This window comes from Echinops telfairi, unplaced genomic scaffold (assembly GCF_000313985.2).
Source record: "Echinops telfairi isolate 266 unplaced genomic scaffold, ASM31398v2 ScPeMD7_7;HRSCAF=31, whole genome shotgun sequence".
In the NCBI taxonomy this organism is placed as follows: domain Eukaryota; kingdom Metazoa; phylum Chordata; class Mammalia; order Afrosoricida; family Tenrecidae; genus Echinops; species Echinops telfairi.
In genome coordinates this window covers 21,325,554-21,340,454 of record NW_022103904.1, presented here as the reverse complement: position 1 = coordinate 21,340,454, position 14,901 = coordinate 21,325,554, and the positions used below count along the sequence as shown (strand labels likewise).

Genomic DNA, 14,901 nt, shown 5'->3' with positions numbered 1-14,901 from the left:
AAGGAAAGTTTGGATGATGAGGACGAATGTCAAGGCAGACCCTTACGTATATGTGAACTAAGCACAGACCGGCCTTTTGCCAGAACTGACTGGATAATCTGTGCATTCCTACCAATGTCACCAAGGAGCCCTGGTGGCACTGTTGGGGACGCGTTAGAACCGCTAACCCCAAGGTCGGTGGTTCAAACTACCAGCAGCTCATTTTGACAAAGCTGAGGCTGTCTGCTCCCGTAAAGATATGCAGCCTCTGAAACCTGTCTTGGTCACTAGGAGCTGGGAAAGACTCAACAGCAGTGAGCCTGGTGTGGTTTGGGCCAATGTCATCAACCTTCTGAAAGAAAGAGTCCTGGGGATGGGTTCGCCCTATCTCATCTGGATCTGGTCTAGGCCACCATCAGCATCCATAATGCAGTATCGTTTGTCCGAGGAGATGATCTGTACTTAAGACATCCCTACAGAACCCAGCGAAAGACGCTGCCCTGTGGCCAGTTTAGGAACTCGACATCAAGCTGTAAATCCTGCATCCAGAACAGAGCCACCCAGGTTCCTCACATTTCTCCCTATTTCCCACGGTAGAAAGCAGGGCCTTAGCTTATGCCCTTTCTTTGAACTAGATCCCTAGGCCTGTCTTTGAAATAGGAATCCCTGTCTTGATCTTTGAAAAAGCATCCCGACTTAAGAACTTGTTACGTAACTTCTGATCCTCTCAAAACCCAAACCAAACTCACTGCCATGAGCCAATTCTGACTCATCGTGGCCCCGATGATCCAGGCTGGGAGGTGGTGGGATTGCTCCTAGCTGGCGGTCGCTGGGCTCAAAATGGACATGAAATAGGAATGAGGGAGAGAGTCAAAATAAAGACCAAGGCTTCTCTGATGACAAGGGGCAGCCAATCCCTGCACAGCGCAAGGTGGCCTTTGCTGGCTCTCGGTGTCTTTAAAACTAAAGAAAATAAACTCACCTCGAAAATTTGCTGGGACCTTCGCCGTCTTCATCATCAAAGTCCATTCTGCAAAGTCAAAATCACAGGTGAGCATTGAGACACGCAGAACATTGGAACTGGTCATGCTGGCCGCCGGCACCCAGGTGTTTTAACCTGGTCACATGGGGCTTTATTCGCCCACACTGCAGTCTGCCAGTCCCAACCTTTGGCAATGCTAACTGAATCTCTCCAGGTAGTCATCTACCAGATTCAGGACAAGAGAAGGAAAAAATGAAAGGTTTCACTACGCTCACCAGTAAAGACAGGTGTTCAAATATCAATTTATCCTCTGAGGCACTGCGAAAGATGCCAGTGGATTGCATGGGCTGTGTTGGAAAGGTGAGCATTCGTTAGCATCCATTATCTCTGGGGCATACCCACTCCCCCAACACCAGGTATGCTTACATTGAGATTTCCTATATAACTTGATTCTATGACATGCTGACAGCCTATAAAGCCCAAAGGGTTTTAAAAACAGGACATTTTGAGGGTGATAAAGGAACCATGAGGAAGAGAAGACATGCTACTGCGCTCACATTGCTTGAGACTGTGGCTGGTTCTGATGTGTCCCAATAGGAAAAGGATATTTAAGGTCGCCATTCTATAAAGTTCAGGGCTAAATAAATAGATATTGAGGGGGAAATGGTCTGGGGTACAAACTACTCAAACTGTCTGCCTGTCGAAATTCTGGTAGTTACACAATCTGGTGTCAGTTTGAGATTTGAGAGGATTAAGAGTGAAGGGGTGGAGTCTAGTCTGTCAATCATCAGGTCATAGCCAGTGAGGCTTCTATGGGGGCAGGGCCTTCTCCTAAGGATTCTGGGAACCACTGTATTTCCTCTCTGGAGGCGGGAGGCACTCTCTCTCGGCTCACTCCCTGCGAGACATTTCTGAGGAGAAGCCACATGAAGCTACCCTGAGGCAGTCAGAGTTTCGGAGCTGAAGAAGCTACATGGAGACCCCTGCCAGCACTGGGATGCTTACACTGGATCCACAACATTTCCCACCCATTTGACGTCACTTCATGTGTTGCGTGAGTCTGGAGAGGGTTTTGTAGATTGGTATCGAACATACAGGCTAATGTCAGACTAACGGATTTGATCTGGACGGGGCTGGGGTGTTTTCTCAATATCCAATTGCTCTTGCGTATAAAGCATTTCTGTACACGTGTGCATGCCTATGAATTTGTTTCTCTAGTCTACCCGGACTAACACAGAAAGGCATCAAATAATTACAAAGATCCTTACTTCACGGGGCCGCTAGGTATAAATATAAAACAAAAATTCTTGATAGATGCTCATTTTAATGGTTCACTTCAGCATTCTTTCTTTAAAAAAAAAAAGACTCGGGTGGGGCAGGGGCAAAGGGGGAAAAAAAATTCACACCTATCTTAATGTCAATGAATATTGGCCCTGAAGACATGAGGGCAGAGATCGGGTTGACTTGGTATGAAGTGCACCCAGAATCCTTGGAGAAAGGTCAGTACAGATGGCCTGGCTGTCTTGGACACCCAGAGTTGCGTGGGGTTCTGGGGAAGAGTGTGTCACAGTCCCCACAGGCACCGGCTTGGTGGAACCAGGATGGGATATGGCTGTTTCCATGAAATTCAAGCAGAAGGGAGGCCAGTTTCCCAGCAGGGCTGGGGAGAAGCTCCTTGTCTGAGCAGTCTGGGGTACGAACGGGGTGTGCACCGCAGGCTCAGAGAAGGCTTCATCCCACTCAGGCTTCCAGGGCAAACCTTCAGCAGTAGGTGGTCTGTAGGCACAGGCCCGGGCTGCGAGGCTCCTGCGTGTGATAAAGAGGAGCCTTCGCTGCACCGAGCACAGCTCTGAGAGGCCTCTGATGAGACGCATCGTAGTGTGTAGGCCTTTGAGGATCTTGAGACACTGGAATCAGGAGGGGCAAAGGAGTATTTCTTTTCCTTTCAGAAATAATCTCCTCTGAGATGAGCCAGTCAGGGTGCGATGTAACAATGATGAGAAATACAACCTTCCTCTAGTTCCTAAAGGTTTCCTCCCCGCTCCCACTACCATGACTCGAATTCTATCTTGCAAGACTGGCTAGACCAGAGGAGGTACACTGGTACAGATAGGAACTGAAAATACAGGGAATCCAGGACGGATGAGCCCTATAGGACCAGTGGTGTGAGTAGCAAAACAGGGAGGGTAAAGGGAGGATGGGTAGGGAAGAGGGAACCGATTACATGGAACTGTGTGTGACCTCCTCCCTGGGGGACAGACAACCAAAAAGTGGATGAAGGGAGACGTTGGACGGGGCAAGATATGACAAAATACCCATTTATAAACTATCAAGGGCTCATGCGGGAGGGGGGAGCGGGGAGGGAGGGGAAAAATGAGGACCTAATGTCGGGGGTTTCAATGGAGAGAAAATGTTTTGAGAAACGATGTACAAATGCGCTTTACACAATTGATGTGTGTATGGATTGGGATAACAGTTGTATGAGCCCCTAATAAAATGTTAAAAAAATAATAACAATGTTTAAAAAAAAAAAGAAAAAGAAATAATCTCCTCTGTTTGCTTTACGTGCAGTGTGGCCAGAGTCCTAATCAAAAGTCATCATATTCGGAAGGACCTGAAAGAACTCCCTGGCCAGGGGCAGCTCCTGCTGCTCAGCCACGGGGCTGTAGTCACTGCTGGGGGAAGAACAGAAGGAGGCGGGGAGTCCGAGGGCAGAGCAGCCAGAGGGCCAATGCCCACGCATGGGGAGATCCACATGGCGGACCAAGCAGCTAGATGACCCACCCGTTCCACAATAAAGACTTGAGAAACCAAGAAAAACAGATGGACGGCAATCCTGGAGCCCAGGGCTCCAAAGGAAAGGATAAAGAATTAAGCCAGATAGCAAAGGAGAGAAAAGAGATGGTATGAAAACCGTGAACAAGGAGCAGTGCACTACCAACCAGCAACGTGCGGCCATTTTGAATTCATGCCAGTAGCTTTCCAGTCTAAGATGGAACCAAATCACTGACTCGGCTTGCCCAAAGTGCACCAGCACCCACCGCGCCTGGACAGGTCTGACGGACATCCCCCCTCTACCTTGTACAACCTTCAGAGGACCAGAGGAGCAGCACCACAAGCCTACCCACATGGCCCCTGGCCAACCCCCACACCACACGCCAGCCCACTCCAGTGTCTTGCTTGTTCTCCGGGCTCGCCCGCCCAGGGAGGACCGGGCCCTCTCCCCTAGGCACTCCCTGGTTGGAGATGCTCGCTGCGGCAGAGCACATGCTGCTTCCTACACACTGGAGTGTGGCGTCCCGCACTTTCTCCACGATTCTGCTGCCTTTGGTTTGGTTTTAGTTCCCCTTCTTCTTAGCGCTTCTCTCCTCTCTCGGCACTGTTCAGAGTGCCACCCAGGAGACGGCGTAGCGCGATGGATGCGAAACCAAACCTCATCAGCATCCTGTCCACAGGAGCCACATCTTAGACACAGAGACAAGCATCCGCTGAACATCAAAGGGTGGAAAAACATACATCCAGCATCTTCTCAGGCCACAAGGCTGTAAAATTGGAAATCAACAACAGAAAGACCAAAGGGGAAAAAATCCCAAGACATGGAAAGTAAACACCACTCTGCATAAAAACGACTGGGTGTTACAAGAAATAACAGCCAGAATGTAAAATTCCTCGAATCAGTCCCTTAAAGATGGAAACACAGCATTAAAAAATCTAGGACACAGCAAAAGAAGTACTCAGGGGACAATCTATCACAATAAACACACAGATCAAAAACAGGGCGAACTCAAATCAGCACCTTCCCCCAGCACCTCCAACCATCGGACAGAGAACCAGAAGAAAAGCCTGCCGTCAACAGGAGAAAGGAATTACGGCGGACTCCAGCACCAGAAACACGAAACTGCAAACAGAAAAACAACAGAAAGGACCAACGAGACTAGAAGCTGGTTCTTTGAAAGGGTTGCTAAAATCGACGAGCCACTTGCAGACTGAACCAAGGAAAAGAAGGAGAAGCGGCCACAAATACAAGTCAGGGATGCATTACAGGAGAACCCCGCGGAAAGGACAGTAGGAGATACGAGAAGAACTACACTCAAACAAATGTGAACACTTGACACATTTCTAGAAACACATGACCCAAACTTACAAGATATCAGGTGGAAAGTCTGAACAATTCTACCACCAAAGAATAAATCCCGCAGGCCCTCAAATCACCTCCCCGCAGCAACAAGAAGAAAAGTCCTGGGTCCGACGGCTGCATTGGCAAACCCTCCCAAACTTTCAGGGACGCGCTGCTGTAATTCTACTCAAACTATTTCAGAACCTAGAGAAAGATGGAGCTTTTCTGAACCGATTCCACAAACCAAGCATAACCCTGATACCAAAACTGACAACAACAAACGGCAGATTAATATCCCTCCTGCACATTGGAGTAAGAATTCTCGACACAGTTGTACTCAATAGAATCTATCAACAATCTAATTATCGATCGATCGATCTCGATCATGACAGAGTGGGACCCACGGCTAGCCTTGTGCTCAATGGAGAGAGACTGAAAACATGCCCTTTCTGAATGAGAACCACACAAGGATGCCCCTTTTCACCTCTGCTAATCAATATGGTATGGAAATTCTAGCCAGAACAAGATAAGAAAGGGAAAGAAGAGGCATGCAAATTGGCAAAAAGAAGAAGAAGTAAAACTACCTATTTAAGGATTCTATTATCCTACGCATAGAAAATCCTAGAGATTCAACAAGGAAACTACAGGAACTAATAGAAAGATTGAGCCAAGAGTCAGAATACAAGATTCTGACAAAAATCAGATCCCTCTACCTGAACAAAGAGAACTCTGAAGAGATAGTCAGGAAAGGAATACAATTTACAGCGACCATAAAAGATTAAGTATTTGGGAATAACACTAACCAGAAGCCAAAAGACCTACACAAAGCAACCTGCAACACAACTACAGGAAATCGAGAGGCCTACGTAAGTGGAGGAACATATCTTGCTCGTGACATGGAAGACTTAACATTACACCAATGTCAATACTTCCCGAACGATCTACAGCTACAGAAGGGGGCTTCAAAATGTTCATGCAAAAAATGGAATTAAAAGAGGGCACATTTTTCCCTGAAGTGTTTCGACACTCCCTCGAATTCAACCCCATCCGTATTCCAGCATCATTCTTTAAAGAGGTGGGAGAACGAATCATCAACCTTCTCTGGAAAGGACAAAGACCCCAGACAAGCAAAGCAGTACTACAGAAGGGCATCAAAGCAGGAAGCTCCCCTCCCTGATCTCAAACCCACTGCAGTCACAGGTGTCAGAACAGGCTGGTGCTGGTGCAAGGTCAGAAGCAGACCTGGGGACCAGGAGGTAAACGCATCCACCGTTGGACAACTAAGGTTTGAGAAACAGCTAAAAACAGTTACATGGGGGAAGAGACTACCTCTTTAACAAATGTTTCCAGCAAAATTAGACATGCAATTGCAGAAAAGGAGCAGAATCCCTCTCTCTCTCACCATATTAAAAACTAACTGAAGAGAAATCAAAGATCTAACTGTAAAAGCTAAAACTATAAATACAATCAAAGCAAAAAAATAGGGACAAGCTTACGGGCTGCACTACGTGACATAAATACACTATCAAACAGATCCACAAGCAATCAAAGACAAATTAAACAATTGGGACTTTTGAAAAATTAAACATCTATGCACACCAAAGGATTTCACCCAAAGAGCAAATAACAAAGAAAAGAAACATAGACTGGGGGAAGGATTTTCAGCAATGCCGTGTCAGGCAAGTTGCTAATCCTCAAAGTGAGGAGAAAACATCAACACCTCCACAAGACCAGCACAAGCATCCAATTAAAAAAAGCAGTGGGCAAAGGGCACAGACAGACACTTTACCAAAACAAAGACGTGCGCCAGCCAACAGACATGGACTGTTCACAATCACCCGCCATGAGAAAGACACAGCGAAATGACGATGAGCCGTCATCTCACCCAGCACCAACAGCGAAACTCCCAGAACAGAAACCAGCAGCCAGAGGGGAAAACACGAGGGTGCGTCCTGACAGAGTGGGAAATGGAAACGCGACGTGAGCCGGCGATCCCACTCCGAAGTGCACATCCTAGACTAGATCCGGGCCGTGAGCAAACACCTGCACACACGCAGGTCACTGCATCATGACGCCCAGTCGCTACAAGACGTGCCCGTCAATGAGTGGATTCCATGAATGGACGGATGACTTACTCGTCAGGGTAAGTAAAAAAGTACTGCAATAAAATCTTAGGAACCTTTATTGAACAGAACTATCAAGAGGCAGTTCTGTTTCTCTAGGTTGGTTAAACCTCTCAGGTGGTTTCCCTCTCTCCACTCTTCCCTGGGGCAACGTACGCGTCAGAACAGGAGCTTTGGGCACCCCAAGGGGCTCAAATCATGTTCCTCTTATGTGTTCTTTGAGCAAAAAGACGTTTGAAGGAGCAAGACTGGGCTGGAGGGTGGATGGGGTATGGTTTCCAATGAAATTCTCATAGGGCTGCCCTGCTACCCTCCGCCAAGGAAGAGACGCGGTGTCATGGTGCGGAAAACTCCGCGGCACGACTTTCCTAGCCTCTCTGGCCCGCGTGGTTTTCCACTTTTCTTCTCACTTCTCCGGTTAAAGGCCCTATGTTTATCTTGCGCCCTTCATGACATTCTATCCAGATTACCGCTTGAGAATCCTCTGAGACAGTCACCATGACCTTCAGAGCTGACCTGCTGTCTGGGAATTCGTCACCCGACAGACCCTGGGAAACAACGGTTGACGTTGGTCCTTGCTTGGCCTCGGCACCGTATTGGTAAATCGCAGGCTCTGGTTACAATTTGTCCCGTCGCATCATCTTCGTTAGCTTCGATCCTGCTTAGAAGACTGCTGGGAAGCTCACCTCTCAGAGCTGCTGGGTCTTGGTACCCATGCCGCTGCAAGTCTGCTGAGGCCAAGCCGTCCCCTTACCGTGGAACACACCAGTCACGGGAAGTCAACCTCAGCCGCTGCCACCGCAGCGCGAGTCTCCAGCCGCCTCCACCAGCTTCTGCACGCCAGCCCGGTGTCTTCCTTTGCCTTTGAGGCCTCCTTGACCTTCCTGAAGATGCGGGACCGCCTGCAAGCTGTGGTTCTCTGCCAGGCAGCCTTCCCACAAACCCGGTGCAAAGCGTCAATGATTTGGGAAGGCGACTGATAGCAGCCCTGACCTCAAAATCGTTTTTCCCCCACGGTAACGAAGCGGCCCTTCTTTTCAAAGGCACGCCAACCACCCACTGCCATCAGTCCATTCCAGTTCACAGGGAGCCCCTGTAGGGTGTCTGGAGGGATAAAGCGTTGCGGGAGCAACAAGCTTCAGCTGTCTCCCAAGGAGCGCCTGCTGGGTTTGAACCACCGACCTGGGGTTAGCAGTCCAGTGCCTACCCAGCAGGGGCACCAGGACTACTGAAGGAGATTCAGACAATTGTATCACCTATGCTGGATACAACTGATGTATGGAACATTATAAGAGCTGTAAGAGCCCCCAATAAAATGATTTTTAAAAATAAAAATGTAGACATTAAAAAAAAAAGACAAGTGTGTTGCTAAGAGAAGTCTCCCTGCTCCACTCACAGAATGGAGTTTATTCTAATAAAGTTAAACAATAGCAATGACTCTGAAAGGGAAAAAAATGAAGAAACTTCTCCTAACACTGATGAATTTAGAGGATACAATGCTGAGTGCAATTCGTCAATCACCAAAGAGCAGATGTTTTATGAGGCCCGTATTTTAAAAAGCCAAGAAAAAGCTGCCACACAGAATCATTCTCTGAAGGTTCCCGGTGGGTGGGAGGGTACGGGAAGGCACCCCACTAAGGAGCGGACGGACAAACATTCCCTCAGGAGAAAGGAGAAGGTGTCACAGGGAGGAAGTGGGAAGAGCACTGGCACAGCGCGCGATTTCAATCCAGGTCACATACCAACATGTGCATAAATTGCTCAATGGAAAACCAGTCGCTCGGTAAACTTTCACCCAAGTCACAATGGGGGAAAAACAACACTCACGCGTGCGCCTGAGTGATACGTGCGCTGTGTACTTACATCCATCATTTTGATATATGTATCGCAAGTATACAAAAATACCTATGCACAAAGAGAAAGCCGAGGGGAACAAAAGATAAGAACCCCACTGGGAGAAGCTGACAGGTGCTCCCCACAATGCAGTTTGGGAGGCCAGACTCCCACCGGTTACTGCAGAATTAGAATATGGACCAACAGGGGCTGAATAAATGGCTTCCTGAATAAAACAGTGCTGTCAATAGTCTGCCCAATTACTAAACTCATCTCATGGGCTGCAGCAGTGAGGTTATTTGGGGATTCGATGATGCTTGATATTCTGCAGAACCACGGAGCCACACTGCCACCTCGTGTTCATTATGGAAAATAACGGTCTCTCTCTATACATGTATTTTGTGGCCAACAGGAAGATTTCTTAACCTTTCGGCTGTCAAAGACAATTCAAGGTTAAGAAAAAGAAAGGATGTTTTCACGCTCCCAGTGAATTCTTGCAAGAATATAATGGAAACTCTGGTGGGTGGGAGATATGACATTGTCTCTGAATGTGCTCTAGCTCAAACTGACAGTAGTGTGATAACCAGGTTTATTCTGCAAGATGCAACTTATGTGTTGGCCCTCTTCCCCCTCAGCCTGCACAGTCTCTTGGGTCTGATGGGGACAAACCATCCAGGTTTTCCCAAGACGGAGGGACTTCCAGGATACAGGACACCAGTGCTAAAACTGGCATAACTGGTCTCCGTGGTTTTAGCAAAGGCAGCTCCGTGTGTTTAACAGGAGCAGAAAAAACGGAGAAGTGGGCAATGCAGTCAAAGGCCCCAGACAGCCTCGCTCTGGGACCCAAGTTCTCTGCCATCTACAGGGCAGGTGGGAAGCAGGATCTGTCTCCCCGCCTAGGGGTGTGCGTGAACACATGTCCGCCACACCTGGGTTTGGTCATTTTGAAAAGAGTAAGGTGGGGGAGAAGCGGGGGTTAAATTGGAACACGGAGGCTGCTCAGAGCCTCAGGATGGCGCGCCTGTCCCCAAGGCAGTCTCGCTAGCGTGGGCAGGAGCGAAAGCTTACAGGACTCAGCGGAGTGCAACTCGGACAACACCAAGGCCGTTCTGAGCAATGCTTGTCCGGGTGCTGCCTGTCGGTCTCGGGGTGGACTCTGCTTTCCTTTCTGCACTTGCAACGTGACAACACCCTGCTCTGCTCGTTTCTTGTGCTGTAAAGAGCCTCTGTACATGATCCTTCCTGGGTCTTTTCTGTGTCCCTGTTAGACTGCAGCAGCTGGGAAAAACATGATTTTCAAGTCCTGCTGTAGCCACTCAAAGAATCCAGCCCAGTGAACAGGTGCCGGGAGAGTTCTCAGCAGGTGCGCCGAGAATGCTTCCTGCCTCCCCTTCCCGCCCCAATGTCGGTCGGAGCCCCCGCCCTGACAAAGGGCGGCGCTTGGCACTTCAGAGCTTGCCGACAGTTAGCGGTGAGCACCGGCACCTCTGCCTGCTGGTGGCTGTGCCGTAATCATAGCAGCTCACCAAGCCGAAGGCATCGTGCTTTCCTGAGCACTTCCAGGCAAGCCGGTCCCGAGGGAAGACCCGGGGCCACCTGACGCTTGTCACAACCAAAGGCCAAGTGACCCAGGTGTCACAAACGTTCTTCCCACACAGCCTGGGCAGCTCACTGAGCCACCACAATGCCAGCACGTGAATGCCCACCAGGTGGGACGAAACTCTGTGTGTGTGTGTGTGTGTGTGTGTGTGTGTGTGTCTCCTTCAAATTCACATGTTGTAAATCCTAACCTCTGCACCCCTGGAAGCAATGCCAGCACGTGAATGCCCACCAGGTGGGACAAAACTGTGTGTGTGTGTGTGTGTGTGTCTCCTCCTTCAAATTCACATATTGCAAATCCTAACCTCTGCACCCCTGGAAGGAGCCCTGGGTGGCGTAGTGGTGATGCATCGAGCTACTAACCACTTCGAAACCACCGGCCACTCCAAGGGATAAAGACGAAACTTTCAACTCCCGTTAAAGAGCTACAGTCTCGGAAACCCACAGGGAGAGTTCTGCCCTGTCCTGGGGGAGTCCCTATGAGCAGGTTGGCTCCATGGCAGGGAGTGAGATCCCATGGGGAAGAGGGGTTTCTTTGGCATGTTAATGAGGCCAAACCCTCCCTGTGGGGTCTGTCTTTGGGGCGTCCCTCTGAGACATCAGAGAAATTAGGCTCACAAGCCAGTCATCTCCATTGCCAGGCCCCAGGACGAAGGCCAGGGGCTGAGGGTGGGGGAACTGGAAGGAGACAGGGGCCGAGAAAGCCTTCCGCCCCAGAACCGGGCCGTGAGTTCAGAGGGCCAGCCTCCGGAACTGTGAGAAAACCCATTCCTGTGGGTCACCGTCTTGTTCTCCGGAGATGGGCTTCCTGCTTGAAAAAGAGGAGGGAGACTCTGCCACCCGGGCCCAGCTGAGGGGCCGTGGGGAGGAGGGCGCGGGCCAGGCATGCCTTGGTCGGCCTGACGTGGGTCAGAAAGGGCTTGGCGGCACCAGCCACATCTGCTCACTAAGACACCAAGTGAGAAGGCACGTACGTATTTTCGGGGCGCTGACACCCACACGTCTTCCCTCTAACTACAGTCCAGTGGGCTCGCGGTGACTCTGGATGGCGATTCTTGGTCTGCAGACGATGTGCCCAATCACTGCCTTCCAGTCCACCCTGACCCACAGTGACCCTCAGGGCCGAGTGGAGTGGCTCCGTGGACTTTGTGAGGCTGCACATCTTTCCGGAAGTTGGCAGCCTCGTCTTTCTCCCAGGGGTGGCTGATGGGGTTCAAACCGCCAACCTCTCCGGTAGCAGTGCAATGACGAACCCACTGGGCCTCTGGAGCTCTGCACTAGCAACTTGTACAAGGAGGCTTCATCCCAGGCCTCTTTCATTCGAATGTTCCTTGCATCTTCGGAAGCCCTCTCTCCTCTAGAAGCAGCTCAGTATTTAATTCCAGGGCAGTGGAGAGGAAGTGCTAAGTCCATGCCTGCAGAGTGTCATCCTCCGACCCCAAAAGCTTTGGGGGCAGACAGGGATGCTAATGAATCTCTGCTGTTTCCTCCCTTCAGGAGCACCCTGTCTGCCCTTGGGAAGCCTCCCCCTACCCGCACTCCCCACCCATCCACACACCCTCCCCTCTCTCCCCAACATATACACTCCCTCGCCGAGGTCAGAGGTGTTACAAAAATGCATTTCAGGTGACTCACTTTGGCACATTCCCACCCCCAGCCCACATGTGGAATCACTTTTCAAAGAATCTGAAACTTCTGAACCTTTACCTTGTGTCCCAATGGCTAGGGGCACCCGCAGCTTGCTTAGGTGCTGTGGCGGACGGAGGGCTGGCTCTGCGGGCAGAGAGGAGTCACCGTGCTGCGCCAGGCAAGCCACCAGGAGGAGGCTTTAAAACCAATGCATGGTTGGTTCTCCTGGGCCCCGAAACACTGGGGTGGGGTGGGGTGGCGTGGAGTGGGCTAGTCAGCCTGGGAATCCGGGATCCTTCCCTCAGTTAAAATAATCAGCTGGCAGTGGGAGGACGGAGCCAAAGGAACAGGTGGGTGGGAGGACCTGCAGGTTGATCAGAACCAGCTCCAGCCAGTCCTACCCCACCAGCATGATCCCAGGCAAGGGCACTGTGTCCATACACCTTCTCAAGGGTTTCCCTCTCTCCCGTTGAGCCTCTGCTTTACCAAGTAGGATGCTCTCCTCCGGAGACCCGTCCTTCCCAACAACACGTCTGAATTCTCGGGAATGAAGTCTCGCCAGAAGGAGCAGCCGAGTCAACCCCACAAATTAGGACATTGCTATTGTGATCATTTCCAGGACAAGCACCCTAAACGAGCCCTGGAAGTCCAGTGGTTATGCAGTTCACCAGAAGGTCAGCGGTTTGAAACCACCAGGCACTTTGTGGGGGAAAGATGAGGCTTTCTCTTCCCGTCACGAGTGACAGTCTCAGAAACCGACAGGGGCAGATCTAGCCTGTCCTAGAGGGTCGTGTGGGTCTGAACAACCTGACGGCAGGGAGTCTGGGTTGGGGGGAGGACAGTGTCCCAGAGAAGAGCATGCTCGCTGCTCTGCCTTCACGGAGACCCAGGCCTTGAGCCCTGGGGGTGGTGCCTGAGTCCTCTGCCTCCTCTGCCATATGCCCTGGCGTGTGTGTGTGTGTGTGTGTGTGTGTGTGTGTGTGTGTGTGTGTCCACAGTCGAGAACAGAGTCAGACTATCAGCTGAAGGAGGAGCTAGGAGTCAGGTCTGAATTGCAGGTTAGGGTAAGAAAGCCCAGGGCCCAAGAAGGAAGGAGCCTCCCCTGACTTAGCCCAGGCCCTTGCAGAGCACAGGCCCAGCCCACCGGCAGCAGGAGGCGGGCAGCAGCTCTGGCAGTTACTGGAAGACAAGTAAGTGCCCACCCAGTGCAGGCTCGGCTCTAGTCCCGGGAGTACTGAGCTGTGCCCGGGCATCTCTGCAGCACCTGTGCCCTCACCCAGCCCACTGACTTCATCAGAGAGCCTTCGTTTAGCTTCTTCTTAAAAAGAATGTGGGCTAGCGATGGGGCTTGGGCCCAGAGAGCACACCAATCTTAAAAGGCCCAAATTTTAAAAAAATCATCAGTAGGTTAGTCTGTTGACCACACCTACATTCCCTTTAGCGACCCAGAGTTCAGGCGCCTCGTTATCAAGGCTAGAATAGGGTGGCTGTGTTTGCAGGGAGCCCCAGAGGCCGACTGCATCACTTCTTACAGAGCTGCTGTAGTCGTGTGGCTCCCACGCAGCTCACTGCAGCTCAGGTCAAGGCCACGGCAGTGACCAGGGAGAGACAGGGCTGCGCCCGCACCGGCCTATGAATCAAGGCCTCCCTGAAGCAACCACTGAGCTCCCTTCTTCGGGCTTATGAACCCTCTCAAAAATGATAATTTTAAAAAACAACCTCAGGTCCTTCTGTAAGAACTGTTTTTCATCAACAAACAGGCCTCGGGCGATCTAAATTGCCAATAAAGAATAGCCATTTTCAAGCTACCCCACTCCATTATAGATTGCGCTAGATAGCTGGCTTCAGGAATTCCCATGGCTGTGGAAGGGCTTCTCGGGCTTACAATGACCCTGTGAAAATGGTTCCACGCTGACCAGGCTAGAATGTGACAGTGGAAATCCCCGGAGCCATGTGTTCTCAGAAATTGAATTCAAACGGAAAACAAATTCCGATTCCAGAGAAACCTAAGTTTATCAGATATTGCATTGTAAGTCAAACGGATTCAGTGAGGAAAGGGAGTCAGGTGACACAGGGAATCTGAAATAGTCCATTACGTTTCCCTGCAGGGACATTCGTTTGCTTTTTAGATCTGTGTCTGGCTACAAACACGAGTCATCCTGGGGTCCCATCTGCTCAAAGCGGTGGTCCCTCTGGTTCCACAAGAGCCAGGCAGGCAGCAGGTTTAATTACTTTCCTAGTTTCAGGAAAGACCAGCATGCAATGCACACTGCCTGGCCTCTAGGGGCTGCGCTCGGGCTAGTTCTTTGGGAAGGAATTCCTGCAAACCACCTCCCCAAATGGGCAGCCCGAGGAAATGATGAGAAGCCACAGGTGAAGTGATCCTTGGCTGTCCCAGGGCTTGGAGCTCAGCTAGACAGTCTGGTCCTCTGGCTAGTCGGTGGGGGGCGGGCAGGAGTAACAAGTGAGACCCCCGTCAGAAAGCTGGCCTCAGCCTGACCACGAAGCACATTCTCACCACCACATTCTCACCACCGGGAGAAGCAAAAGGAAGCCCCAGCTGGGTGCTGAGGCAGATGCAGTGCGCATGGTGAAGGATCTTGCAAAATCTGAACAGGGCTCCAACTGCTGAGCTGGTC

The 14,901-nt window shown here is 50.6% G+C and overlaps 1 protein-coding gene across 1 annotated transcript in view; it reads right to left on the bottom strand.

The window, feature by feature from the left end:
• The window catches only part of ARNT2 (aryl hydrocarbon receptor nuclear translocator 2), a 162,558-nt gene that overhangs the window by 147,386 nt on the left and 271 nt on the right, over nucleotides 1–14,901 (bottom strand). The window contains exon 2 of the mRNA XM_004708075.2: nucleotides 962–1,009. Within this exon, the coding sequence (XP_004708132.1) occupies nucleotides 962–1,009 (48 nt within the window). The remainder of the gene's footprint in view (nucleotides 1–961; nucleotides 1,010–14,901) is intronic.